We start from the raw sequence: 26449 nt of genomic DNA on the forward strand, positions 1-26449 counted from the left end.
AGCTGATCCAACTTTCTGATTTGATAGATTTTTTTTTTAATTTTTTTTTGAGGTGGAGGTAATTTTCTGCCAGATCAACATGTTGAATTGGTCTACCACAGACAGTCAGAAAAGTACCAGAAGAGTAGGAATGTGATGGGGAGAGTGATCTCCCTTTTCAGCAGCAAGAAGCTGTTACATCAGCATAATTATTGATGTTAGCTGTGCTGACACAACTGTTTGTGGAAGACCGTTGTAAACTGGATCACTGATGTGGTATCGGTTAAAAATAGACTTTCTGAAGAAATTTACATTGGTATATGTGAACATAAAGATCTRCAGATAGAGGATTTGCAGAGAAACTGCTCCCAAGAAGCCAGCCTGTCTGTCTTTTTGTCTGTCTTGAAACATTTCTAGATGTACAGATTTAAAAAATATATATAGCCAGAGATACCTAAACAACTGTGTGCCTACTAAATGTTTTCTTTATACCAAAGTAAGCTCTCACTAGTATTGAGTTCCAAAGAAGGGAAAGATTGCTTGTTTGTATTTACAGTATTGAAAGAGTTGGGTGGAAAAACTGCATAACTTTGGAAAGAAGCACTCTGACTCTCTTTTGAGACGCAATGATGATTTTGACCAAAGGCTTCTAGTGTTCCTTGCCCCATCAAAGAATTTGGGAGGAGATTACCTCCTGTAATCTTAAATTTAACCCCTCTTCCCCCCCCCCTTATTTCTGAATCACACATGACGTTTAAATTACATAACACATTTTTCACTTTCTTTACAAAAGCTATTCGCTCACTAGGCCACTTTTGGACATTCATCCATCGACCTGCATTTATGGAAGAGTTGGTCAAGGCAGGCTGTTGCCCTTTCGTCTTAGCTTGGTCCTATATTGGCTGTGTGTGTTTCTTTAAAACATGATGCGATTACAGGCATCCCATTAACATCAAAACTGTATCTGTTTCTGATTAATGTCTCTTTGAAAGTGTTTGTTTTGTTGGTAGATTAATTGATCCCTGTGATTATTATTTTTACATCTGTGGCTGGCAGTTGATTTAGAGAAGCCTATTTGGGTCCCTTTTAGGTTTGCTCAGTGTTCAGCAAATGGTATTGTACAAATCAAATTCCTCATATTTGGGGGCAAAAAAAAAAGGAATCAGTATTTGGTGCCTCTAGGGGTTATTAACACTAACATTAGGTTACATACAAATATATAAGAAAAGCTTTTAGGAAAACACTGTCTTACCTCCTTCCTTTTTGGTTCCTTTTCTTTATCACCTCTTCCTTTGTAAATACTAAGCTTTTAACATAACTACAGAACAAGGACAAAATTACATTTCTCAATAATAGTGTTCAAACTGTGGTATTAATTGTAACAAAAAAAATCATTAGGACTTTATATTTCTGACTTTATAGCTTTGACAATCGTTACAAGCATAGATTTTGATATACCATATTTGGCTTTTTTGGGCCACTTAGACTCATTAGCTGGCTTTTTGTAGAGGTATCCTTGACCCTTGAGTATTTTACCTTTGTCCTCAACCCTTTTAGTATTCTAAAATGGATGAAGTCAGTTGGGTATAACAATCATTTTCCTAAGCCGTTATTGACCATATGTGTCTTTCAGCTGTAGTTTCTGAATGCATTAATTTTCAACTGTTGCTTAATAGTTTAATTAGTATGTTACATTGATTACTTATGTATATGCAGAAAATACAACACAGTTGGCTCAGTTGTCTTTCAGACTTCAGGGGAGCTCTTTTATTTACCATAAAATTAACCTTTGCTGTCAGGTGAAGAAAAAGACCTACACTGAATGTCATGAGTTAAATGTGTTATGATCATGATTATAACGCTTGTCAGAAAACATAAGGTGAATAAAGGAGACTGGCAACTGTGGCAATTACATCGTAACTTTTTTTTAAGCCTTTTATAACATTACTTTGCTCAAAAGGCTCTCTTAGTGTATGTTATATGAAATAAGCTAATTTGCACTCTAGAATTTGAATGACTGACAAAGTCTCCAGCTTTTCTGGTTTCCTTTGATGATTACTTTTTTTTTTTAAATGGCCTCGAAGAGTGTATTAAGGTTCTAAACTAGGTGACCAGTGGCCGAGCAAGACAGAGCAAGTCTGAAGCCAAAGACACTTCACTGAAAATATCTTCCTTTGTATTTAAATTAGAAATTTGTTTATTAGGCTCAATTGCTGTAGTAGTCCTGCAAAGTGAGGTGACTTCAACATTATCCCTTCACTGGCTTTCTTGTTTTCATGTTACATTTAGGATTTACTGGTATCTTCTTTCGCTTATTCCTCCAACATGCCCATGCTGGTGGGCATCAAACTTTCTCTCAACAACTTTTATGATTTCTCCATGGTGTCTCCTGTGGGCAGTCTGGCCTTCATGTTATCTATTCTTCTGTCAAGTCTCTTTTTAAAATCCAGGTTTTCGATACTGACATTAAAGCTTGTTGGCTTGTATCTTAAAACAAAATCAGCTTTAGAACAGCTATTCTTTTTGCACGTCTAACTCGAGACTAATTAATAAATAAATAAATTTCACTTGAAAAGAAATAAGATCTTAACGCATACTGCATATTCCCTGTGGGAAATGAGGATAAGCAAGCAGGCAATGCTCTTAGCTGTGAAATTTTAAGCATCTATCAAAAGTAACTCTGATGTAAGCTGCATCTAAGAAATTTGGTGTTAAAATGACAAAGATGCATCTTGATAATATACATGTTTCCCTGCATTTTTCATTGAATTTTTTTATTTTATTGGTAAGTAGGAGAACTCTATGTATTTGAGGATGCTTCTCAGAAAGAATTGAAATACCTAGTAGTGCTTTTCTTCAGGATTGCTTCTGTCAATTCCATCTTTATATTAGCAGAAATGGATTACAAACGGTTCTCTTCTTTTCATCTCCCAATTCTGAATTATTTTACTGCTTATTTCAAACTGGTCTTTCAGTTGGCTTCTTATGTCAACTCCTTGTTTTGTAAAACACAACAGCTAGAGCAGTAACAAGAACTCTCTTGTCTTCAGCTGCTGTTATGGTTTTGTGGGCTTTGGCTTCTAGGTGGAAAGCAGATTTATTTTAAAACGTTTTTTATGTTCACAGAATATTAAATGAATTTCCTTCTGACTATTGTTATTTATTTTTCTGTGTTCTTATTGTTTTTTCTTTCTATGCTTAATAGTACATTACAGGTGTCTTTTTGTATGTAATTATGTATTCTTGTTTCAATGCTTATTTATTACATTCAGAGAATTTAATATTAAGTTTAAGTATCCTGTTGGTTCTTGATATTTAAATGGTAGCTTCTGTTTGCTATTGAGACTTAACAGTTTATTAACAAATAAAGATTATCATCTGCAAGAGAAGTTTGTTCTATGAAGTAGTATGTTATGTTTCTTATGCCTTTGCATTTCAGTTGATGATGGTTTAAATTATGACACCCAGTCCTTTGCCTTAGGGCTTGTGATTCTGTAACTTTTTTCAGATGCATCAACTAAGCATTGCCTAATTTGTTATGAAAGTGAAAGAAAAGTTGTTCAACAATTCTGACTCAGTTGTGCTGCCAACATCTGTTTCTGATAAAATATTGGTAATATGATAAGAACTTGAAAAAATTGTGTGATTACGGGGTTCAAATAATCATTCAAATAATAGTCAACCAAAGATGGCTTTTCCTTCCTTTGGAGAGTCATTTATTATGTATGAGATGTTATTAAGTCCAAATGTCAGAGAAATTTAATGCTAAGAGGCAGCCAAGGTAGTCCATGTCTTTTATGACACTGTTCTTCATGGAAACTCTGGAGAATTGTAAGATAAGTTTTATGTTTGTAGTCACTTCTTGAATTTAGCATTAAGTGTATTTATAATTTAATCAAGGGAATCAGTTGCATATTCACTAGTAAATGAAGGAGATTGTTATAGAAAATTCAAAATATACACTCTAATTTTTTTTTTAATAAGTATTTTTGACACTTAGACAATGGCTCTTTAAAAACAAGTGTCCTTTGATAAGCATAGGATGCATTCTGGAAGTGGAGGGGATTAATTGGCCCTGTTTGAACCAGAATAATGTTGGACTGAAACTTGGATGGTCCCACACCAGAAGTTAAGGACAGACTTTGATGCTTATCTCTGTCATTAAGGTCAGGCAAGATCTGCTCAGAACTCTTGGCCGTTTCCCTGACTTCCACAGGTTCCAGATACATGGATTTTCTTCTCTTTCACCTCTTCTCTAGTTCCTAGTACTGTGCTTGCACAAAGGGAAAGGTAAAAGCTCTCCAGCAGGCAGGAGAGAAGCAGTAAAGCCAGAGAACTGGAAGCTCTGCCAGGTGTCCTTGCAGGTTTGTGGATCTGTTTCACACAGTTTCTCTTTCTCAATACTTATGAAAATAGGGGGAGAATTTGTCTGAATGATACCCATACCATAGAGATGTCTTTGGTCTTCATATATATGAACTTTGCATACTATGGGAAGAGACTCTAATTTTCTTTTTATCTTTTAATAATTTTTCAGTTGAAATGTGTTAAGAACTTGAGTGAAGATGAGAATCTAGTCATGGTGATCTCTTCACTGGGAACCTCTGCTTTCAGTTTTTTCAGTAGTTTATAATGTTTCACCTGAATTTTGTTGTCTCTGCATGCTGACTTCCTAAGCAAAAACCCAACAGTGCGAGGTCAGAGCGTGCATGCGAGTAGTTAGTGTGCTGTAACAGGTGCACTGCAAGAACTCGCCCTTTCGGAACTGCTGCAACCTGCTTGTGTGCCTGTACCTTAGGATTCAGCTTCAGCTCTGATATGGACAGCCTTGGTAGGGAAACCTGTATAAATCTTCCACAGTGGAAGGTCAGTGAGTTTCCAAGACTTGCTCAGGAGCCTCAGGATTTTCAGAGAAAAGTGAGCAGTTGTATTCTTCGTCATTTCTTTCCTGTGGTTACAAACTAGTTCCAAGCACATGGAATCCAACCCCCATTAAGTGGAGGGAAAGAAAGTAATGATTTTTTTTGTAGTTAGCTTTGTGATATATTTACGGACAACTGTATGAAGTGCCCCATTACAGCTGGATATTTTGAGGTGAACAGAAAAGTGCCCATTTGTTTGACACTGGGAAGGCATTATTTGTTTAATAACTCACATGGTGTCTTGTATGTATGAACTGTTTGTCTCTGTAGCTCTTTAACGCATGTTTGTGCCTAACAGTTATAATTAACTTAAATCTCTGCCTGATACTAAACTGGTGCTCTGCCAGTTTCCTTACTAATAATGGGTGCCTCAGGAATGCTAAACTAGCCCATAGAAAATGTTTTTTATTTGCTTGTTGTTTTTATTTATGCATTTCGAACATTAATTGGATTCCAAGTATTTCATCTGGAACAGAATTTACCAGAGATCTTGTAAATCATTCTACACTTATCTTTAGTGGCAAACAGATTAACATGAAAAATGTTTTAACTTCAACTTCCAGCCTTTGGATCTTGTTATACAAAAAATATAAAGTAGTTTCAGGCACTGAACCTGTGTATGAATTTAGTCCTTTTCAGCTAAGTAGATTGCATATATCTAAAGTTTCTGTTGGTGGTTTTAAGAATAACTTTCTAGTTTAATCTGTACTTCAGTTTTAGAACTCAAGCAACTGAATTGGTTTCGTTTTTTTCCTCTGTATGTAATTTCCCTTTAAGTGATGGCTTGTGTCAGTCTAACATAGAGATTGCTAGGCTATAATACCTTACTAACAGTAATGCTTACACTCTGTTTTTAGTTTCCTGCATATAAAGGAAGGGTGGAGTACATCTTGCATCTCCCTTTCCTTTTGTATGCCAGTTGAGTTAGGAATGTCTTTGGAGTTTGCTGCTGCTTAAAATAAAGGCCAGCATAAGTGAAATTATTCTTCCTTGTTTCTTTATTTTCTTTAATTTAAATTAATATTCTTTATCCTGGTTGGATAGTTTTTTTAATCAGGTTTATGGCATTCCCAGCTAAGTTTTTATGTTCTCTTTAACTTACAAAAGCTTATTCCCTTCTTCAGTGGGCATATTCATTTATTGACAAAGAAGATAATTCACTGAAACATTCTGTTTGTTGAGTGATTTGCTGTCCAGTGACTGGAAAGACCTTTTGGGGTGTGCTAGGCTTTTTTTGGGCCATTGCTTCAGAACATCACTTTGTGCAGCTCCTTGTTAGGAGCCAAGAGAAACTGCAGGAGAAACAGTCAAGAGATCATCCTTGGTGCTTTCTGGTCTTGCTGCCTGTTCTGGTCACACTTAGAAAACCCTTGCTTCATTACTTGCACTCAGTGCTTTGCTGTCTTCTGATCCTGTTGCACTCCTTTCTCTGACTTGAAATGGTTGGGATGCAACTTACAGCTTGATGTTAGACCCTAAAAGAGTAGGGTTGCAGAGGGAAGGAAGGCATCAGCTTGTAAATCTCTTAACATTTACCATTTACAGTCTTTGAAAAGGAGAATGTGATGTGTATAAATTCATTGCCCTGTAGGTAGTGTTTCATTGACTATCTAGCCCATTTTGCTGATGGAAATTTTATTTCAGCCCCCAAAAGCCCATATGGGATGGGCTAAGACACTGAGTCCCCCTCTGCTTAAAGGAAATGGAATCTGTCTGTGACTAAGTTTGCAGGGTCTTCCTTGGGGCGGGTTGCTGATTTTTCTCATGATTAGGAGACCCATCTCAATTTCTTTTGAGTCTGTCTTTTTGGTTTGCGCTTGAGGTCATGTTAACTTTATAACTCAAACATGTCGAGTTACATGTTAGTGTTTAATTCCGCTCTAAATATGATGATAGAGAAAGATTGTTCCAGAATAATTTAAGGACAACTAGAGAGTTTGTAGGTATAGTTGTGGCACTCCTAATGCAGGGTCTTACCGTGACTCTGGTTTTATATTAGCAAATTGTTTTGGTCTGGATGAGTGGACTTCCATTGTATCCACTATAGAGATCACTTTAGTTATGATTATCTCAAGTTGGGGACCATCATGTTGGATAGAGGACTGTCAGAAATTTCTGTGAAACTGCTTGAATGGAATGAATATGTACAATTAGAGCAAGAGATAGGTGAGATCCCCAGCATCTTCTAAGTTATCTTTCTCAAATCTGCAAACACCTCACTTGGTAGTTCCACCTGCATATTGCAAAGTACTGTGCCATTCCGAGGCTGTCTGAGCAAGATAACTCTTGGTAAGATGCACTTTGAGATGCTTTTCATGTGACTGTGTAGGCTACTCAGTGTGAAAGATCATCAGTGATGCTAGAAGAAGCTAAGAATATGTGTGTGTTGAAGGAGAGAGAGAAAGGCTGTTTACAAGTAACTGTACAGGACTGTCATGTCTTGAACCTCTGCGTTCATAATCCCTTCCTTCCCCCACCTTCTACCTTGGACAAAGCAGTACAATGTAGACCACAGATCAGGACCAAAATCTACTAAATTTTGTCAGCACTGAAGTAAGACACCCTAGATTAAATAATTTGGGGATCTTGATAGATTCTTGTCTTTTGTCTTTTTTTTTTCTTTTTCTTCTTCTTCTTTTGTATTCTCCCTTCATATTTGCTTAAAACTTGGTTTAAACAAAGAAATTCAGATGTAAGGCTAATTCCATGTTGTAAATCCTTTCTCTCAGTATCTGTATATCCTTTTAACTTCAAAATGTTACACTTGCTACTATAAGCTTTTTTCTTAATTACATAAGTTTATTTTTTCCTAAGTTCTTGATCCTGGAGAGTGACCTCATGACCATTTATATTTACATGCAACTAAGGAGTTTATCTGCATGAATTCTGTACCTTTCCTCTAGGCTCTAGAGTGTTGTGAAGATAATGACCAAGTCTAGAGGATGCATCATGAAATCTAGTTAGCCTGCATTGCTGAAGGTTAGGCTTCTGTTTTTCCATATTGGGTGAAATTTTTTTAAAAGCTGAGTACCTCATGTTGGGAGGAAGTAAAAATGGATACAAAAACCTTGAGAGGTTACAAATAATAACAAACTTGCATCATTCAGTCCCTTTCTCTCCCGTTACTGTGAAGATCAATGTAGAGAGGAAGATCACATACTAAGAAGGAGCTAGCTCTTGATAAGCTGCTATAAAATGTTGCTTGTATTAGTCCATTGCTAAGTATCAAGAAGACATTCCAGTAAATCTCCATCAGACAGTCTATCTACTCTGTTCTGAATTTCAGTTATCCCCAAACTACTTAAAGACTGAAAAGCTTCAGTTATATGAAGATTGCACAGTACCTTGGTTTTTAGTAATCATGGATATTGTTTCTAGACTTCTTCACAGGAACAAATACTTTATATTCTGTGTTTCCTGTGTGTTTTGGCAGCAATCATATTGAAGAGCGTAGGACATCCTGATCTGTAATTTTTTTTTGAAGGCTGCAACTATTTGGAATCACCTCTGTACATTTTCATACTTTAAGTAATCTTCATATCCACAATATATAGAATAAACTACTAACTGGGCTACTATTTTATAATAGATGTTAAAGTGTACTTTAACAGTTGATGATACTGTTTCAGAAGTATTAAACTTTTGAAAAAACATACCAAGTCCATGCATGGCTAGAAATAATACCTTTGATGGATTTGCAGTTGGTTGCACAAGGTCTAATTTGATGTTTTATTTAGTAGTGTAGGCTTTAGTTGTCATTTTAAACCCAGTGTTTTTGTCAGAAAAAGCTCAGCCCTTGATCATGAATAAGATATTAACAGAGGCATATTGTTTATTTGCTTCTTGGAGATAAGCTTGAGGGTTTTCCTACCCCTCTGGAACTACTTTCTCTGCATTATCAGTAAAGGTTATTGTATGGCTAATTACATGGCAGTTCAGGTTGATTTAAGAGTACAAATGTTATTGCAGAAATAGAAGAGGCTTAGACCAGTATTATTTTTAGTGTTCACCAAATCTTCAGTGCTATGTTTTTCTTTTGTACTGTAGTAGGTTAAAATCAACAGGCTTGAAAAGGTTAGTTAGCCACTTGGGATATTAAAAATAAAGTGGAAACTAGATTGTTTATAGTTCCTGGAATATTAAAAATTTTTTTTTAATTGAGTGGAGAAGAGGAGACAAGAAAAAATTATCATGAGTCTGTTCTTACCTATCACATCAGCGTGGGAAAGAGTTGACTTTTAAATTAGTACAATTAAACATGAGAATTCTAGAAGGAATGGAGAAAAAAAGTAGTTTATAACTTCAGTTCTGTGTTTGATGTTAGCCAAAATGTAATTCAAGCAATTGTGTTCTGTAGCCACCGTATGACCTACCCAGCGGCAATCAATCCCCCCCCCCTTTTTTTTTCCTAATTGGTCCATGTTTAGTTTACTAAATGTCATCTGGACTTGGTAAAAAGCAAGTGACCTGCATTGAGTTAGTATAATTGTAATACAAACAGAACATCACATAGTTTTCATCTTATACAGGAAAGGAGAAAGTTGGAAAGATTTTTCTGTTTGATAAATAAAACTGAAGGTATGGGGAGCCAACTGTGGTTTGTAGCTCATTTTACCTTCTAATGTCTTTTAAAAGATATTAATTGGCATTTGGATTTTGTATGCATATTTTCTCTTTGGATTTTTTTTTCTTCTGGAAAAATCTTCCTTAGGTTAGATGTGGTGCAAGTTATTAAGTCCAATACCAATTCTAGTTTCATCAGAGACAGTGCCATTTCTGAAACATAATTTCTTTTTGATCTAGCCAGACTGTCGAGAATTTGGTATATTACTTTCCTTCTGCCATGACTGATTGGGTAGGGTCACTTCTACATGCCATTATGTGGTTCATATTTATTGCATTCTGGTGCAGAGGTAATGGTTACATCTGCCAGTATAGCAAAGTGCTGTGGAGAATTGAAGTGTCAGTTCCAATGATATATTTGAATTTTACCTGGGTGACTTTGATCTTGTATTATTCAATTTGGCTTAAAAGGGTTGTTATTTTAAAATGTATGTTAGTGTCATTGTATAAGTAATGCTGTACCTTGGTTATACTTCTCTTTTTGTTTGGTCATTCAAAAATAATGTCCAGATTTTACTCAGTGTTATGCCTTGTACAGTCTGTATCTGGATCATAGCCTATACGGAGTAGAAAAGGAGAGTTGGATGTACTCTAGCAACTGTATTTGCTCACAGGAAAGGATGTAGATAACTTTTATGCTATTGTTAGATAACAATGAAATTAAGAGGCTATAATGTAAATGGTATTTCTGTGAAGCTGCTAGAGAGAACATTGGAAATAGTAGCTAGGTAAACACAGTAACTGTTCTCTGTATGTGTCTGGTAGCTGGGATGGCAGCACTATAAAGTCGGTAGCTTGGGGTGAGTGGGCATAGAGGAGAAGATGCTTTTCTTCTTAGCTTGAAGGAAGGCAGAACTTGGAGACATAAGTAGTTAATAATGCTTAGTACTCTTTAATAGACTAGAAAAGTCTTCTGAAATTAATTAGACATTTCCATTATTTCATGGGGTGTGGGCTTTTAATATCTGGAATGTTACAGTTTGTCAGTTTAATTTCAGTTCTTAGTTTGGATGCTGCAAGTAAATGAGTCATTTTTCCTTTTGCCATCACCTGTTTGCCTGTTGCCATTTGTTATAGCCTACTTCACTCTTTATGAGTGTTGTCTTGTGTGTTGCTCCTTAGTTTTTCTTCCATTAATGTAATAGCTTCATTATTCTGTTTCTGTACCTTGGGTGACCAAATGTGATAAACTTCTTATTTGTAACCAAAATCACCTTTGAACATCCCAGTGAGAAGTAAGCCACTGTAGGTTTTAAATTCACAGTGTGCAGATTTTTTTTTTCTAGCAAGATACCATTCCATTTGTGATTTGGCTATTTTTAAATTACTGTTTTGTTTTGTTACCTGGAACCCTTTAAAAGTATTGACTCTTTAAGTCCTTACACAATCCAATTAAAACCAGAGGCAGAAGAGGTGCTGTGGGAGAGAAAATGATCTGTGAAGTATCAGATGCATGGGGACTATTGAGGAAAACTTTTTGTGTTGTTTCACCTTTGTATAATGCACCCTTCTCCTGAATTTTCAGGTTAGACATGTGGAAAATGCTGTTTTCCATGACTTTGCTGTGTGACCACTTAGAGAATGTATATGTATTTGTGTGAACACAGGGCAAGTAGGGGCTTAAGGTGTGTGTGTGTAGAGTGGAATAGATCTTCCAAACACACACAAACTTTAATCAAAAGGGGTTTGTCTACGCTTTTCTTAGAAAAATACAAGGACAGAAGTTCTGTATCTCCTTAGGTAATCTATTGGATACTTTCCTGCTCTCTAACCTGAATATTCTTTGTTGAAGCTTAAACTCAGTAGTTTTTGTTCTGTTCTTTATAGCCTTGAAGAAAAGAATATTCACTTCCTCTTCAAAGTGGCATTTAACATGTGGGAGACTGTTACCATGTTTCGCACTGTAGTCACCTCTTTTTTAGACTAGGCAATCCTAGTTCATTCAATATTTCCTCATAGATCATGTTTTTTAGATACCTAATAATTCTTGTTGCTCTACTTTGAACCCTCTTCAGTTGGTTCATATCTCTCTGAAAGTGTGATGCCTAAAAACTGAACACAGTATTGCAGCTGGTGGTCTAACATATCCTGAATAAAACATATCCTGAACTACTTTGTTTCTTGAAGGCTGTCTTCTGTCATTCCTACTGTGAGGTTATGGCAGAAGTTTCTCATTTACTGGCCAGCCAGTTCGCTACGGCTTTTTCTCACAAATATAAGTTTCTCACTTTTTGACTCTTTTATTATTAAATATAATTGCCCATGTAGTTTTTTCCAATTCCTGTCTCAGTGGATGTTATATTTTTGGATGTAATCACTGCCTCATTTTCTGAGAAACTGTAGAAATAAGTGTGGAAGGAAGAGAAAAGATATTATAACAAGCATGTTCTTGGACTTTTCTTGGAGGGAGGCAAATGCAAGTTTCTTAGTCTGTAACACAGTTCGATTCTGTTATATCATCTGATAACAGAATATGAACCCTCTAGTCATTATACCATTACATGTCTGTGAATTTCAAGATACTGCTGAAATAATAGTAGAAGAAAATATTGTGAAAGAAGAGTGAATTAATCAAAAGAGTATTCCCTGAACTGGGTCTTGCTGCATGTGCGCTGTCAGAACCATTTTTTGTAACTGATGAGAAGGCCCTGGTGAAAAGCACTGGTTGTTCAGGTGCAGTGCCCTTCTCTTATGCTCTAGGCCTCTTAGATTCTTTGAAAATTGGGATTTAGTTGGAAGCAAGATGCTTATATCCAAGAGAGGTACCCTGGCAGTACCAGATATTTATGAGGGTACCCCCTCACTCTTGTTCCCTAGGTGCCTGTGCAGCTGTGAAACATCTTTTAGGCAGCTAGCTGCCCAGCTCCTGAGTAAGATCTGTCATCATGTAGAATTTGGTCTGAGAGGATCCTAATGTAGCTTAAGTTCCCGAAGGGGTATGATAGGACTCGGAATTGGCTCTTGCTCTGAAATGGACCTGTCTAAATCTATTTCTTGCATTGATTTCCTCAGAAAGAGGAAGAAGGCTGTTTTTATAGAATATAAATAAAGTAGTTAGCTTGTTAAACAGTGAGAAGGCTAAATGATTAAACTAGATTGAATAAAAATAAAAATTATATGTGTACCATTCTTTTCCTGTCAATCGTCTTTGCTGAGAAGGTCTTTGCTTACTAACTTTGGTTTCACCCAACTTTGTGACTTTGATAACAGTCCTGTTCAGTAAGTGTACTGGTACCAAACATCTCTGAGTTCAGCACTGGCCACTGTAAATAACAATAAAGGATCAAACCTGTAGTTCCTCAGTTTCTATGGACTGTGGTGTGATTCTCCTCCCTCTCCTCCCCCTTCACCCCCCCAAGATGTCAGTCATAGGACCAAAAACCAAGAACAGCCTTGATGCTGTAGCACTGGTGAGAAAGGAAGTTTTAAAATGGAAGAAGTCTAAATTCTGGTCTCTGCTGCCTGGACTGTATAGGCATTTTGCACAAAATCTGATAGGGGAAGAAAAGCAAAAACCCCCCAAACAAACAAAAAAGTCCTCAGGTTGAGTATCGTRCTTCTTTGTTAATTCTAAATACGAAGTAACTATATCCTTTCTGTTGAGGGTATTTTACTTCCATGTAATTGAAGAGAACGTGGGATTCTCTGAGGCTGTCAAAGCTCTAAGGGGCTTTAATCATCTCCTCAGATTCTTCAAGGCACTCTAAGAGCAGGTGGTGTCTAACACTGTTGAAAGGAAATTTTCTCCTCTAGGTGTATGTTTAAAAATACCTCTATTTACAAGACAGCATTAAGCAAAAATTGGGTTAGAGAGTTAAGCAGCTACATCAGATACTTCTTGCAGTCTAAAGGAAGCTTCTTTAATAACAACTACTTTTGTTCTACCTTAAACTCCAGCCCCCCCCAAACAACAAAACCACATGTGTGTGCCTGTATGCACCCTCCCTTCTCATGCTCAGATTAAATGTGTCCTGTTCAGTCAGTGTTGAGGTTAAGTGTACTTTTCAGAACAGGAATGATGAATTAATCTGTGGCCCACTTAAGTTTTCTTTTTGGAGAATGAAATTGTTGGACATACTAGCACACACTGTCATGGATGGTGTCTGAATGTTGCAGTTCATTTCAGATGTCTGAAACTTCTGTGCATGTTTGTAAGACTCACTGACTTTCGTTGTCTTGTTTTCTGATACAGTGTTTGGTGTATTTCTTAATCCCCGTGAATTTTTGTTTCTGGGCACTGTGAAAATGTGCGGACTTGCAATTACTATGGAGATGATCTAAATAAATACTTTCAATAAAATATCAAGCAATTATACTGGTTTGTACCTATGGTAGATTATTTATAAGCTAGTTATCCTTATATATTTCTGAAAAATCCTTAATGCATTGATTTTTTTTGTATGTGCTTAATGTTCAAAATCTTTAGCTGCTTGGGGTAGTTTAAGCAAAAACTCTTGAGTTGCCTGAAGTGATATTTTGTTTTCTCTAAATGCCTTCACTTTGAAAGTTGTGTAGTTTGCTTATTTAAAAAAAAAAAAAAAAAGTAAGGGGGAGGAGAGACAGGGGCAAACCAAACCTTTTTCATGAGATTATGCATATTCCAAGTTTTTTTTTTTTTCCCTTCATTTCTACCAACTTTTAAAAGGCAGTTATAGCCCTTGTTGTCAGGTTTGCTACATAAGTTGAAGGAGGGGAGAATACAGAGGATTGTACTGCGGTCTCTTCTATTGTAACTTTCCTCACTTTAATGAGTTCGTAATACTGTAGATGAAAATAGGAACTTGAATGTTATGTCCCTAAACAAAAAGAAAGTGGGAGAACAAAGTCTGGTTGAATGGCAGAGTTCAAGAATATTTTGTGCCAAAGAGTTGACTTTGGGAAGTTGAAATGGCCCAAATGAAGTGGGTAGAAAAAATCTTAAACCATGCCATTTTTAAATATAAAATGGAAAGTTGGGAGAAGATGATATCTGAAGAACATACATGCAGAAGTCATGAAAAGTTCCACAAATAATTGGAAACTATTTAAATGTGTTGGAAAAAGCCTGGAGAAAAATCAGTAGGGCTGCTGGACTTCAAGGGAGTAGGAACAGTAATCAAGCAAAATAAGCTACTGCAGAAAAACAAAGTTGTTTCTTTGCATACAACTCCATCAGGTAATCCGAGTTGCTTCCAGCTTGCTTTAGATAATAAAAGTGATGATCGATTAGAGATCAAGAGATTAAAGAAAAGGAACAACTGGATAAATTGGTACATGAACTGGCAGTAGAACACCATGCTGAGGTGATAAATCCTTCTGGGGAAGGATTGGTGGTGATAATTTTTTTTTTTAATCAATAATCTGGAAAAAGGATTTGAATAAAGAACAGACATATGTAGATCATACTGAATCATTTCAGATTGGTTAGCAGTGGGAACTTGCTCTTTGTCTTGCTGTTTGGATGACAGTTGGTGCAATGAATTCTGCTTAAGTGTCCCAAAGCAGATTTGCCTCAGCATATGCTAGAACATTAAAGTTGTGACATGGCTTGGGATTTAAAAGTCAGTTGTATATGTGATCTTATTTAAAATGAAATAAGAAAAAACAAAACAGAACTCACTGGCAGTCTTGCAGTGTAGACTATTTCAAGTTGTTGTCAACAAAAGAACAAATCTATAATGTTCTCTTAAAATTTAAAGCAAAAATTTTTTAAAAGGAATCATCCTCTTTAGTAGAAAGAGTAAATTTAGATGTAAATCTTCAGCCACAATGCTGTTGCGTGACCATGTTAACAAGGTGAAGGTTGATTCTTTTCAATAGATTTACAATTGCACCATTACACTTACTGTTGCAAAATGTTTGAGATTGGTATCTTTATATTCTTGACCTATTGTAACGCTGTCAAAATGTTATGAATTTACTAGCAATAATAAATATACAGGTCAATATAAGTGACTTATCTTTCAGTAACCCATCTTTGCTGTTAATCATGTGATTATTCTTTCCATTATCTGTCTTTTCTCTGTGTTTATTACTTTATTACTTTACATCTTAAGTGCATCATACTTTGCTTTGAACACCAAAGGTCATTGTTCTAGAAAGAAGCTTGTGATAGTGAATGGCTGTTAAAGCACTGGTAATAGTTGTTTAAAAAAAATGCTACTAGTGTTAATATGAGTTGTCTGTCGTTTTATGCTTAAGTAATTTAAATGTCATTTTTGTTCTATGTAGTAGTGTTTACATGTTTTTTATCACCAGTCACTATTAAAGAACTATTAGAATACAATAGAATTGTTGTATATGTTTCCCATCATTGGGACTAAAATTTCTGCATCAATTATTATTTGTCCAGACTTCCCTGGATTTGATATCCCCTTCTCCCCCACCTGAATTTAGGACTGTTTCCATAATCATAGCTGTGTTTCATTGGGTGTTTGTAGAGGCAGGTGGGTATAACTGCACACTATTCTGATTTTCATTCAATTTGATGAGGAACCATTGCTAACTATCAGTGAAGGAAATGACTTTTTGATTGTTCGGTGATAGACATGTTTAAGTTTTTGCTTAACGTTGAAAATGTAATTTTACTGTTGACAGTATGCATCTATTACTTTTTGGTACTAGCTGTGTTTAAAATTTTGTGGAAGTAGAAAACGTTTTCCTTTTTGATGATTTAATTTTCAGAAGAATAACTAGTGTTTTTTCAGATGTCATTTCAAAACATTTCTCTGTTGATAACCGTTTTTGAAGTTGAGTGAAAAATAATACACTGTATCCTTTGGGGTTGATAGATTCACTAATTCACTTGTTAGTGTTCTGAAATGTCATAAATAGTAACAGACCTCCCAGTTTATGCGGAACACTAGGTTTTCTTGCTTTATCAGCCTGCAGATTGTTAAGCAGAGGAGAGGAGATGCATTTTTATAAAGGTGTCTTTGGAAAAACTGAAGATAATGGTGAATTGAACTAGCTAGATCTTTTTAGCTCTGTGGAGATAATTGACTTAAAGTACTAAAGGCATTTACTGTTACAGACATACAGTTATTCATCTGTGCCTTGTAGCTACTTGGAAGAGAGGCTTAATATGAGCCAGTGTTTAGATGTAAATGATACTTGAAATTTTGCAGAAAGACCTAATTTTTATAGGAAAAAACTGAGCTTTGCCATCTTCTAGCTGAGGTCTGTTGTTCTTTAACCACTGTATTTGGGGCGAGTGGAAGATTTGGAAGGGAGCTGGGTCACTGGGGGAAGAGTTTGTCTGAAGTTGTTGATCGAATGTGGAGCCACTTAAATGTCAGCTTGGTAAGTGAAGGGGAACATGCAGGCTTCTATGCTAATTTGTGAAGTGTGACTTTATATATATACTTCTATGCCTGCATGTCCTAATTAAAGATGATCATGGCCAATTTTGATTTTGATAAGGAATTTTATTTTTTTTTTGTTTTATTGATCTACTCAAAGTAACTTTATTGTTTGTGTTTTTTTTCTAAATGCTTAAAACAAACATGTTTTTAGCTAATATACTGGAGAAACTGTTATCCAGTGGGTAGCTAGATCAGTCTGGAGTATTTATTCACTGAAGATATCTTCAGTGAATGCTTTCCACAACACACCATTTCCAAAAAGTTAATGATAAATTCAAATAGGATGAAATTTATTTGACAACTTTAGCATATCTCTGCTCTTTAATTCACAGTAAATTTTTCAGCTCTTCTTGTGCTAAATTGAAATGARTGCTCTGCTTTAGTGTACTTCTCCAAGCCACCTCTCTGTTAAGAAGCATGTGGAATATGAGAGAGTCAGCAAAAAAGAAAATTATGGCATTGCATAACCATTGGATGGAGAGTTTTGATTTGAGCAGTGGACTCTTGCTCTCTGTAGTTCATGTCGCTGTTTCATCACTGAGATCAGGAAATAGCACTTGCAAAATGGATGAATGGGCGTTGGTGCATGGCTGAGGAAAAAAAAAGAAAAATTAGCTTGTGGTACTTCAACTGTTTGAAAAGAAGGGAAATAATATTTCACAGAAAATAAATAAGCTTTTCAAACAAACACTTGTGTATTACATGTTCGATTCCCAATTTCCTTTTTTTTTTTTTTTCTTTTTGACCTTTGAACTGCTGTGTTTATGGATGGGAGGAGGAAGGTGGTAATTTTTAGGGGAGTTCTAACAATTAAATTTAATCTACTCTGAAGCAGAAAACGTAAACCAGTTTCCTTGTTGTTACATGCAAGGTTGTTCAATAACTGCTTGTTCTCGTCACTGTTGGAGTTTTGCAAAAAGTTTCCTGTAATATATTGTTGGTCTGAGTTAAAATCAAAAACACCTCCCCCCCCCCCCAAAAAACAAAAAAACAAAAAAAAAAACATGCAGGAACAGTGCAGAACCTGCACGTGTCTCGCCGTCCTTGCCTGTGCTGGTGTCCCAGGCAGCTGCCAAGTCTGTGATTGAACAGGTTAGTGGTGTTTCAGCAGCTTTTCTGTTGAAGAAGCGAGGAAAGTTCTATGACATCCATCACAAAGAAGAACAAATATGCTTATTTTAGCTGATTCCTCTTTTCTAAAGCTGATAAAATGTCACAGTATTCAAGGTTTAAAAAAAAAACCACCCACGCCCTGATGTAGGATTTTGTACTCTAAAATGTTTTATTCTGTTTACAAATATTTGAGTCTGTTGCTTCTAGAAGTTTTTTTGAAGTAGAGTGATAAACCAATTAATAGAACTATGTGGTGCCAAAGCCAACTATGGATGCACAAACTGCCTGTGGATGTCTTATATCCCTACCCTGTTTCTTAAAGTTTCTCTCCCTGCAGATTGTCTGGCAGTACGTCATAGCATAAAAATAAAAGTGGCAAAATTACCATGATATAAAAATTTTTGCTGTCTCTTTCAGTAGTAGCCAGCATTGATTATACTTGGCAAATAACAAGAAAAGTTAAATAACAGGAAGTCGCAAGACTTTAATGCAAATCACTGTTATTTAAACTAAACAGTAGAGAAATTATTCTAGGAGCTGAAAACAAAAAGATGTAGTACCTCTACCAGCTTACTGTTGGCTATTTAACTTGTTCTTGGGTTGTGTGAAATAATACAGATGTATAACCTGACTGACAGGAGGAATGAGCTGCAAGGATTTTCTGATTAGGAAATTCCAAATGCAGTGTATGAGGTTCTCATTTTTCTTTTGGCATTTCCTAATTCATCTGATTACATTTTCACGCCAATAAAATTGTCCATAAAAGAACCCTTGCAAAAAATGTTTTCAGCCTGGACTTCATTTAAAATGATGGACTCTTTAAGAAGAATGAAAAGAAAATTATATGCTGACTTACTCATTTCTGCTGCCATTTGAGACTAAGTACACTTTCCAATACTCAGCTTAACTATATCTTGGTACTTGGCTGATAAGTACTTCCAGAGTAGATCAGGCAACGGTTACAGTAGTAACTGTTAAATTGCCTAATGCTCAATTTGGAAGTGGTAACCGAAAGCTCCACTGGAGAATGTTTTTTTGTTTGTTTGTTTTGTTTTTAATTTTTCTGTCATGTGTATATTGTAATTCTCCTTGAATTCCGGTTTCACTAAGTGATTTAGAGCTTGTCTCAAAGCAATGTAGGAAAGATAACCTACAACCCAGTTGGATTTGAGATTCAGAGCTGGAAAGGCCAGTTGAAGACACACTTAGAAGGGAATGTCTATTACAGACTGGCAAAGACAAACATTGGTTAAGTTATCATGCTCCCTCAGGCCTGAGTTTTGACTTCTCACCGCTTAGAGATGTATTTCAAAGGATGATTGAATAGATGAAACTGAAGATTAGGACTCTCATGATCTAACACCTTGGCTGTGTATGTTTGATGTGTTAACTTGGGTAAGACTTGCCAGTCTGTCTCAGGTATGTAGGGAAACGTAGAAAGGGATGCTGAAGATGAAAGAGAAAAGAATTGGCACTGTCTCTCCTCCTCGGTATGTCAAGGCCCTGGTTGGGGAATGGTTTTGCCTAAAGGCTTCCTGCAGCTGTTAGCACCAGTTCAGCCGGGGTGATCAGGTGGGTGGTAGCGCAGACCAAGTGCTGCTTGGTGCTGATATTTTACACATCGATCCCCTAACACTGGCTGTGCGAGCATTGTCATCCGTCCTGCTGTTAGAAGAGCTGAACTAATACTAAAAGCAGTGGGAACTTCTTAGAGAAAATTTTAAGTGGAGTGAAAGCCAAAAATGACTACAAATGGAGAAGAAAGGGAATGGAGAAATACAGGGTAAAATGAAAGAAGAATATAAGTGAAGAGTCTCTTGTGTTTTCTGCTTCTGGTTGAAATTTCTTAGTTTTATTTTAAAATAGGACAGAGTTCTATTAGAGTATAAAAGATGTGTTTGACTAGAAATAGAAGGAAAAATGGTGAATAAATTTCTGTCAGATAAGCACTTTGTTTTTACTTCTGGAGATCTGGGACTAGTTTTATAACTCTCCAGTGATTGCTCTGCAAGTTGCTTGGAAGGAAACAGAAGTAGTTGGAATCTAAATCATAGCTTGTTTTGAAGGAGAAAGGAAGCTTAACTTTTCTGCAGAGAACTCTGCAAGCCAATGGTAGGAAGCAGGGAGTGAAGATGGAACCGAGCATTAGCACCAGCCTTTCAGGCGAGGCAGCCAAAGCCAGCGATGAGGGCTGCGAAGGAGAGGGGTGCGCTAGCCTATGCGTGATGTACTTAACATGTTGGACTAAGCGGATGGAATAAGTAGTTTCTGTATGTTTTCTTGTATAAAATAAAAGCATCCAAAATTGTTTTTTGGGTAGTGCAGCTCACATCACATATCAAGATTTAAAAAAGCCTGGAGTTTAAGCATTAAAGGAGAAGTTTTTTTGAAGCAGGTATTTTCAACAAATGAATGAGGATTTCGGATCCTAACTCTTAGATATTTCCTTTTGTAGCTTTTATTGCCTGCCATAAAAGAATGAATCATGAATTCCTACTTTCTTCTCACTGTCCTTTGTAGATTATAAAGAAGTCAGTTCTTTGCTGTGGTTCTCAAATGCTGTGTAGGTGATTAAAATAATTTGTGAAGGGAAATATTTTTTTCTAGGACATTCTGCCGAATATGACTCCTAAACTTAGATTTGCTTTTATTTTGAGACACAGGTCAGTGTTTATCAAATAAGAGATATACGTTTTGACATTACATAAACAGTAGTTGCTAGTCAAGTATTATACCTGTGTGTTTTTAATAGCTACTGCAGAGCTGATCTGTGAAGTTTAAGATTATCCTAAAGATAAGATTAAAAATCATTAGTTCAAAGTTCAGAAGAGATCATCGCTTTCAAGGACAGAAACAGCTGAATCTGTTATTCCCTGCTTTGTAGCAGAAGCACTCCATTTGCACTGACAATTGGGCTGGTATTGCAAATGAGTTATTAAGGCCAATGACAGGGCAATAGAGCACTACTTTTTCTACCTGAATTCACTTACTACTTTGGCAAGGCTGTTCACTGAAGATATAAAACTACTGTAGCATACATCATAATTTTATTAAACAAAATGCCCAGATCTGTTCCTGAAAGTTTTGTGTTAGTCAGATAAAGAAATGTGTTCTGTAAATGTTTAAGTATTTGAAATAAAATAAAATATTCAGTACTGAAAGAATTTTTAAATTAAAAGTTATAATAAAAAGTTCTTGCATTGTTCAGCATGGGTTCTACTTTTCTTCATCGTATGAAATGAATTTTAGAATTGGGGTTTTGAACAAGGTAAACTGACTTACAAGGCCAGTCAAACATATTAAGAAATTATGGGTAAAAATCTTAAGAAGTTTGTCTCTGTTCGCCTTACTGACCTTTCCTATGCTTCAAATACAATCTGAAGCTTCTGGTACCTCTACTATGTAAACTATATGCATGATACATTGTTTTTTTATATTCCATTTGGTTGTCGTTTCACTTTTCCCCCTGCTTTTCTGTTTTTATTTGTAGAGAGAAACAAACTCTATTATGCTTAAATGTCTTTTACTTCCTTTCACTTTGGAAAATGTGGTAGAGTTGAACCTGGTTTTAGAAGAATGGAATAGCTTATTATTTCAGTCAATAGACCTAGTTCTGAATAGTGTGTTGCTGTCATTTATAAGTCTTAAGAAGTGATACTGTATGTATTTGATATTACATATGGAAGTTCACAATTTAAAAGTTTTCCTGCTTATTTTACAGTGGTCTCTCAAAAGTGCATTGCTTGTCTTTTTTTTCTAAAAGTGTAAATATCTAATTAGAGGAAATTCTGGTTAAAATCATAAAACAAATAGCACAATTTATATAGCCTTAAGTAGGACAAGATTTTTTTTTCTTATAGATAGCATGAATCTTCTTCCTAGATGAAGAATTTGTCTGCACAGGGTTCCAGCAGTGTGAAATTTTATGTAGATAGGTAAATACTGCCTTTTCAGTTTCAAGTAAGTTCTTGTTGCTAGTAAGCAAGTTATTCGGTTTTTCTGTTTTTGCAGTCTTCTACTGTTGTTTTCTGTCTCTTAGCATTCATTTTAAATTGTATTAGAAAAAGCATGTTTTAAAATTACAGCTAAACCATTATGAATGCAAAAGCTAGTACTCCTACCAATTTTCTGTAGCAGTTCTCCTATAGCACTAAATAAAATTAAGGGATGAGAAAGTGAACTTGGCTTTTCATAGCAACATTTTGATATATATCTATTTAAACAAGCAGCGCCATTATTTCTGTTAAGAATTTCCAAAAGAACCAAATCATCTCTTGAGACTGATAAACAGTAATAGATAAAATAAAGAGTGATGTGCTCAATGGGGTACAGTTTAAATAGAGGAAATCTAATAGGAAGTAGCTACATTAGTAGCAGATGGATTTACTTCCTCAATCTCAATCTTAGTGGAAATCCTAGACTATTTAAAATTTGTCTTCCAGATTCTTAACCTGATTTACAAAAAAAAAAAAAAAAAAAGGTGAATAAAGCAATTATTTACTTGGCTTCAGTACTGTGACTTTTTTTTTGGTCTAAAACTTGCTATTGTTGTTTGTTTGTTTTTAATTAATTAATTTATTCATACCAGGCTATTTTTATGATTCCTACAAATCCCCCTCCAACATTCAGGAAGCCAGAGCTCTGGTCTGATGAATTCACAGATTTTGTGAAGAAGTGTTTAGTGAAAAATCCTGAACAGAGAGCTACAGCAACACAGCTTCTACAGGTCAGTATTTAAATTGCTGAGGAAATGCATGTTTTATGGCTTTCTTTTCTTTTTTTCTTTTTTCTTTCCTCCAATCTCAAGCCAGAACTGCTGTGAAAATTTCCAAAAGCAGGTCCCATTTTAGCTGTTATGCTCTATTTCTTTTCCACTTTGTGTTTTTTTCTCTGTCAGCTTCTGTATCTCTAGCCCCATCTTATTCCTCCTTTTCCCGCTTCTAAAAATGAATTGCTATTTATGAAGTGTAGGGCTGGTTCTTGCTATCAAAACTGCATTCTTGCTTTGTGGATAGAGACCTTCATTAGGTTTCAGGATTTAGACAAGTGTTAGGTAAAGGAATTGAGCCCAGGTTACCCTTCAGTGGGGACCACCGATGGAGTGTATTCAGTCCGCCCTTCTGGTTATGTCAAATTAAGCAGACGAGTTGTTCTGTGTCCTGGAAGGGTCTGAGGCAGATGGGCGGTGTGAGGAGTTTGTTTTTGGGTCAAGTTATAGCAGCTGGGCACTTTACATCCAAGCTGCAGTTGGCAATGGGGATGTATGGCGCCAGTGAAGGGTGTGCCAGGCTTTAGCTTGCTCACTGACCTGAGTTTCTAATACCTGAGGAAATATAACAGTTGTATCTTTTTGGTACTGAGATGCAAGCAAAACAGAGGAAATTCAAAGAACTACAGAAGTCGAACAGACGAGGGATTGATCTATCAAGAAGATGTAGCATTATGAAATAGGCCTAATTTTTAATAGGGCTGCACACTTTAGTATGTGAGGGAGAGAGAAAATGCAAAGGAACTTTCCTCTTTTAGCCCCTTATTTGTGTTATTGCTGCCTTCAGTGCTGTCATAACCAGGCTTCAAGTAACTGAGAGAAAATACATTTATTTAAGCTTTGTAGAACAAATGTAATGGAATAAAAAAGGGAATTTGGATTTCTTGAAAAATTGGAATTGGTTCTGACCAGTGGAAATGGAAACTAAAATTTCCTGTAAATAATCTTCCTTTGATAATGAAACAGAAACTGAAAATTTTACTAGGTCTTTTGGATCCTTTTCTTTTTCTGAATCTTCATTCATTAACCTATTGGATAATTTGTTCTTTTAAGCTTCTCTTTGCTATTGTTAGATATTATTCTTGAGGTTCTTAGATAGACTGATGAACAAAGAAAATGGTTATCTTCTGGAATTTCAGCTATAAGACTCTTGTGATAGTTTTTTGTTGTTTTGTTTTGTTTTTTTCCCCCCCTCCTGTCTCCAGGTAGAAATATCCTCTTTTTAAATATAAATTTGAGTCAGCTCCACTACAAGAAGAACATCAAAATTTTTGGAAGTAGTTTCCAGTAATAAATCTCCAAATTCATAGGTCATGATATTAAGTATCTTATTTTTCACACCATGAGATCATCAAAATGTAGAGTGGAAGGACAGTTACAAATTGAAAGTTTTAGATTTTAATATGAGTGAATCAGTATCTGAGACCTTAAAGATTTGAAGTCCCAATAGTTAACTGAAAACTGGCAGCTGGATAGAAGAGACTTCCATTAATGCACACACTTAGAAAAAAGGTTCAGTCTGCCTCTTTCCTTACACCTACTGGCCAGAAAACCATGATTTGTCCAACGTATGTACCTATTGCCTTTTCCTCAGTTGGAATTTAGAGGATGTGTGACAGAACTGGAATTGCTGTGGGATATGAATGGGAATTAAAGTACTTCTTGAGGGGGAATATTGTGGAGGAAAGAGGAGAGTAATTGGGTTAATATGGTAGGGGAGAAGACAGGTAGTAGGTGTAGAACACTAGACTTCATCCGTTCTATTCTTGTTGGAACAATTTTGTGTAGTAATATACTTCTGAGACTCCAAGAGTTACATTTTGCCTTGATAATGTTTTTCTTATAATGACTCAAAAATCTGAATCTTTCTGACAGGTGTTTACTCGAGCAAAATGAATGTAAATTGCATCATGCACATGTTGTCTTAAAGGAGGGAATGATGTTTTAAATGGTTTTGAATTAAAATTAATCTTCCTGCTAAAAAGTAGTGTTTTTTCTTTTGTCTGTTCCACATTTCAGCATTGTAGATGATGAAATGTTTTATGACATATTAAAGTGCAGGTTTGTTGAAGTAAGCAACAGCCATAGTTGCTCTGCTTACGGCCACTAATTTATGCTGTCAGCTTGTTAAGATTAATTAAATGCTGTAACTGAATATCTGAAAAAGTTTGCTTTTCTATGTCAGACAATCACCACTCTATTTATTTACTACTTAACGTACATTTCCTTTGGACAATTATATCCTTAACTATAAAGCGGCTGTGTTATATGATTACATTTTCCCATAGCTTGCTGTTTAAAAAACCCAACTAAATAAAACAATAAGACCTTAGTTATAAAGCAACTAAAAGGTATCACATGTTGCGTTAGTGTAGATTTTAATTAGTGTGTGATGTGAAATACTGTTTATCACTAAAATCTGATGTTGAATGGTATGTTGTTTTTAACACGTGACTTGTAATTACATTGTATCTGAAGGGTATCTATTGTAATGATGTTACATGACTCCATGATCTTGTTTTCTAGCATACATTTATTAAGAATGCCAAGCCAGTTTCAATTTTAAGGGACCTGATCACTGAAGCTATGGAAATAAAAGCGAAGAGACATGAGGAACAACAGAGAGAACTAGAAGAAGAGGAAGAAAATTCGGTGTGTACTTTTTTTTCCCTAGAAATATCTGTATTTTGTAGATTAGCTACTGTTTCTTTTTTCCCCTACTTTCTGTACTCAGATTTACAAATACTTTTACTGTTCCTATATATTTTTCAGCCTATAAGGTCTGAGTGTTCTCTTATTCTTACAGAGTAAAATGCTTCTGAGAGTAATGTAGCATCGGCCTGTTTTCAGCACTTTTGCATGAGATGCCATAGTAAGAACTTTTTCTAGAAGGGGAGAAAGAAAACATGTCAATTTTAGTTGTGCAAACTAACATTAAAAAGAAAAAAGGACTGCTAAATTACACTGTTAAATTCCCATTTTCACATTGAAGTTAAAAAAAAAAAAAAAGAGAGAAAAAGAGTGGTTTAATTTTCAGGAGTTCAGACTACTTAGCTTTTTCTGAAAAGTCAAATATATAAAATAGTTGCTCATGAAGCACGATAAGTAGTCATTAAAGTATCATTTGGCTCAAGTTTTGTGTATAAAATGAAAATGGTGACAGCAACTGATTCCTCAGATGACATTAGCATATGTTTGAGGGGGGGCGAGGTCATGTGATAAATAGGTTATATTTATAATTGTTTAGCAATGTTAGAAATAAATCGGTGTTCCTTAGCATTATTACTCTCTCTATGTGATTTATTTTAGGGCAGTCTTGTGCAAGGCAGCAGTATACGTTTCAAAGAAGTGTATTGCCACACATTCCATCAGAGCCAAGGTCACTCAGGAATAGCACACAGAAAAGATGGAGGCTGGGATGTTAGCAGAAATCTTGCAGCTTTGCGCAAACACAAAAGAACAGTGCAGTAATGCATTGTCTGCCACATCTCAAATTATAGAATTTCTGTTAGATCATCTAAGACTAGGTAATTCATGCAGGAATAGCTTTCAGGCAAATACTGTAGAGTATTTTGGATCCCAACATATAGTATTGTCTTTTGTTTGCAGGATATTTTTCTGTTCTAAGAGTACTGATGGTTTGTTTATAAAGTTAGTTTATTCTGGATAACATTTGCTTATTCAGGAATAAAACAAGCAGG

At 35.7% G+C, this 26449-nt stretch overlaps 1 protein-coding gene across 1 annotated transcript in view; it reads left to right on the forward strand.

The window, feature by feature from the left end:
- LOC112961605 (serine/threonine-protein kinase 3-like) overlaps window positions 1-26449 on the forward strand; it is a 52638-nt gene that overhangs the window by 14743 nt on the left and 11446 nt on the right. The window contains exons 4-5 of the mRNA XM_026056942.1: window positions 22569-22706; window positions 25275-25400. Coding sequence (XP_025912727.1) covers window positions 22569-22706; window positions 25275-25400 — 264 coding nt within the window. The remainder of the gene's footprint in view (window positions 1-22568; window positions 22707-25274; window positions 25401-26449) is intronic.

Source organism: Apteryx rowi, unplaced genomic scaffold (assembly GCF_003343035.1).
Source record: "Apteryx rowi isolate R43461 unplaced genomic scaffold, aptRow1 scaffold_1347, whole genome shotgun sequence".
NCBI classification, from domain to species: domain Eukaryota; kingdom Metazoa; phylum Chordata; class Aves; order Apterygiformes; family Apterygidae; genus Apteryx; species Apteryx rowi.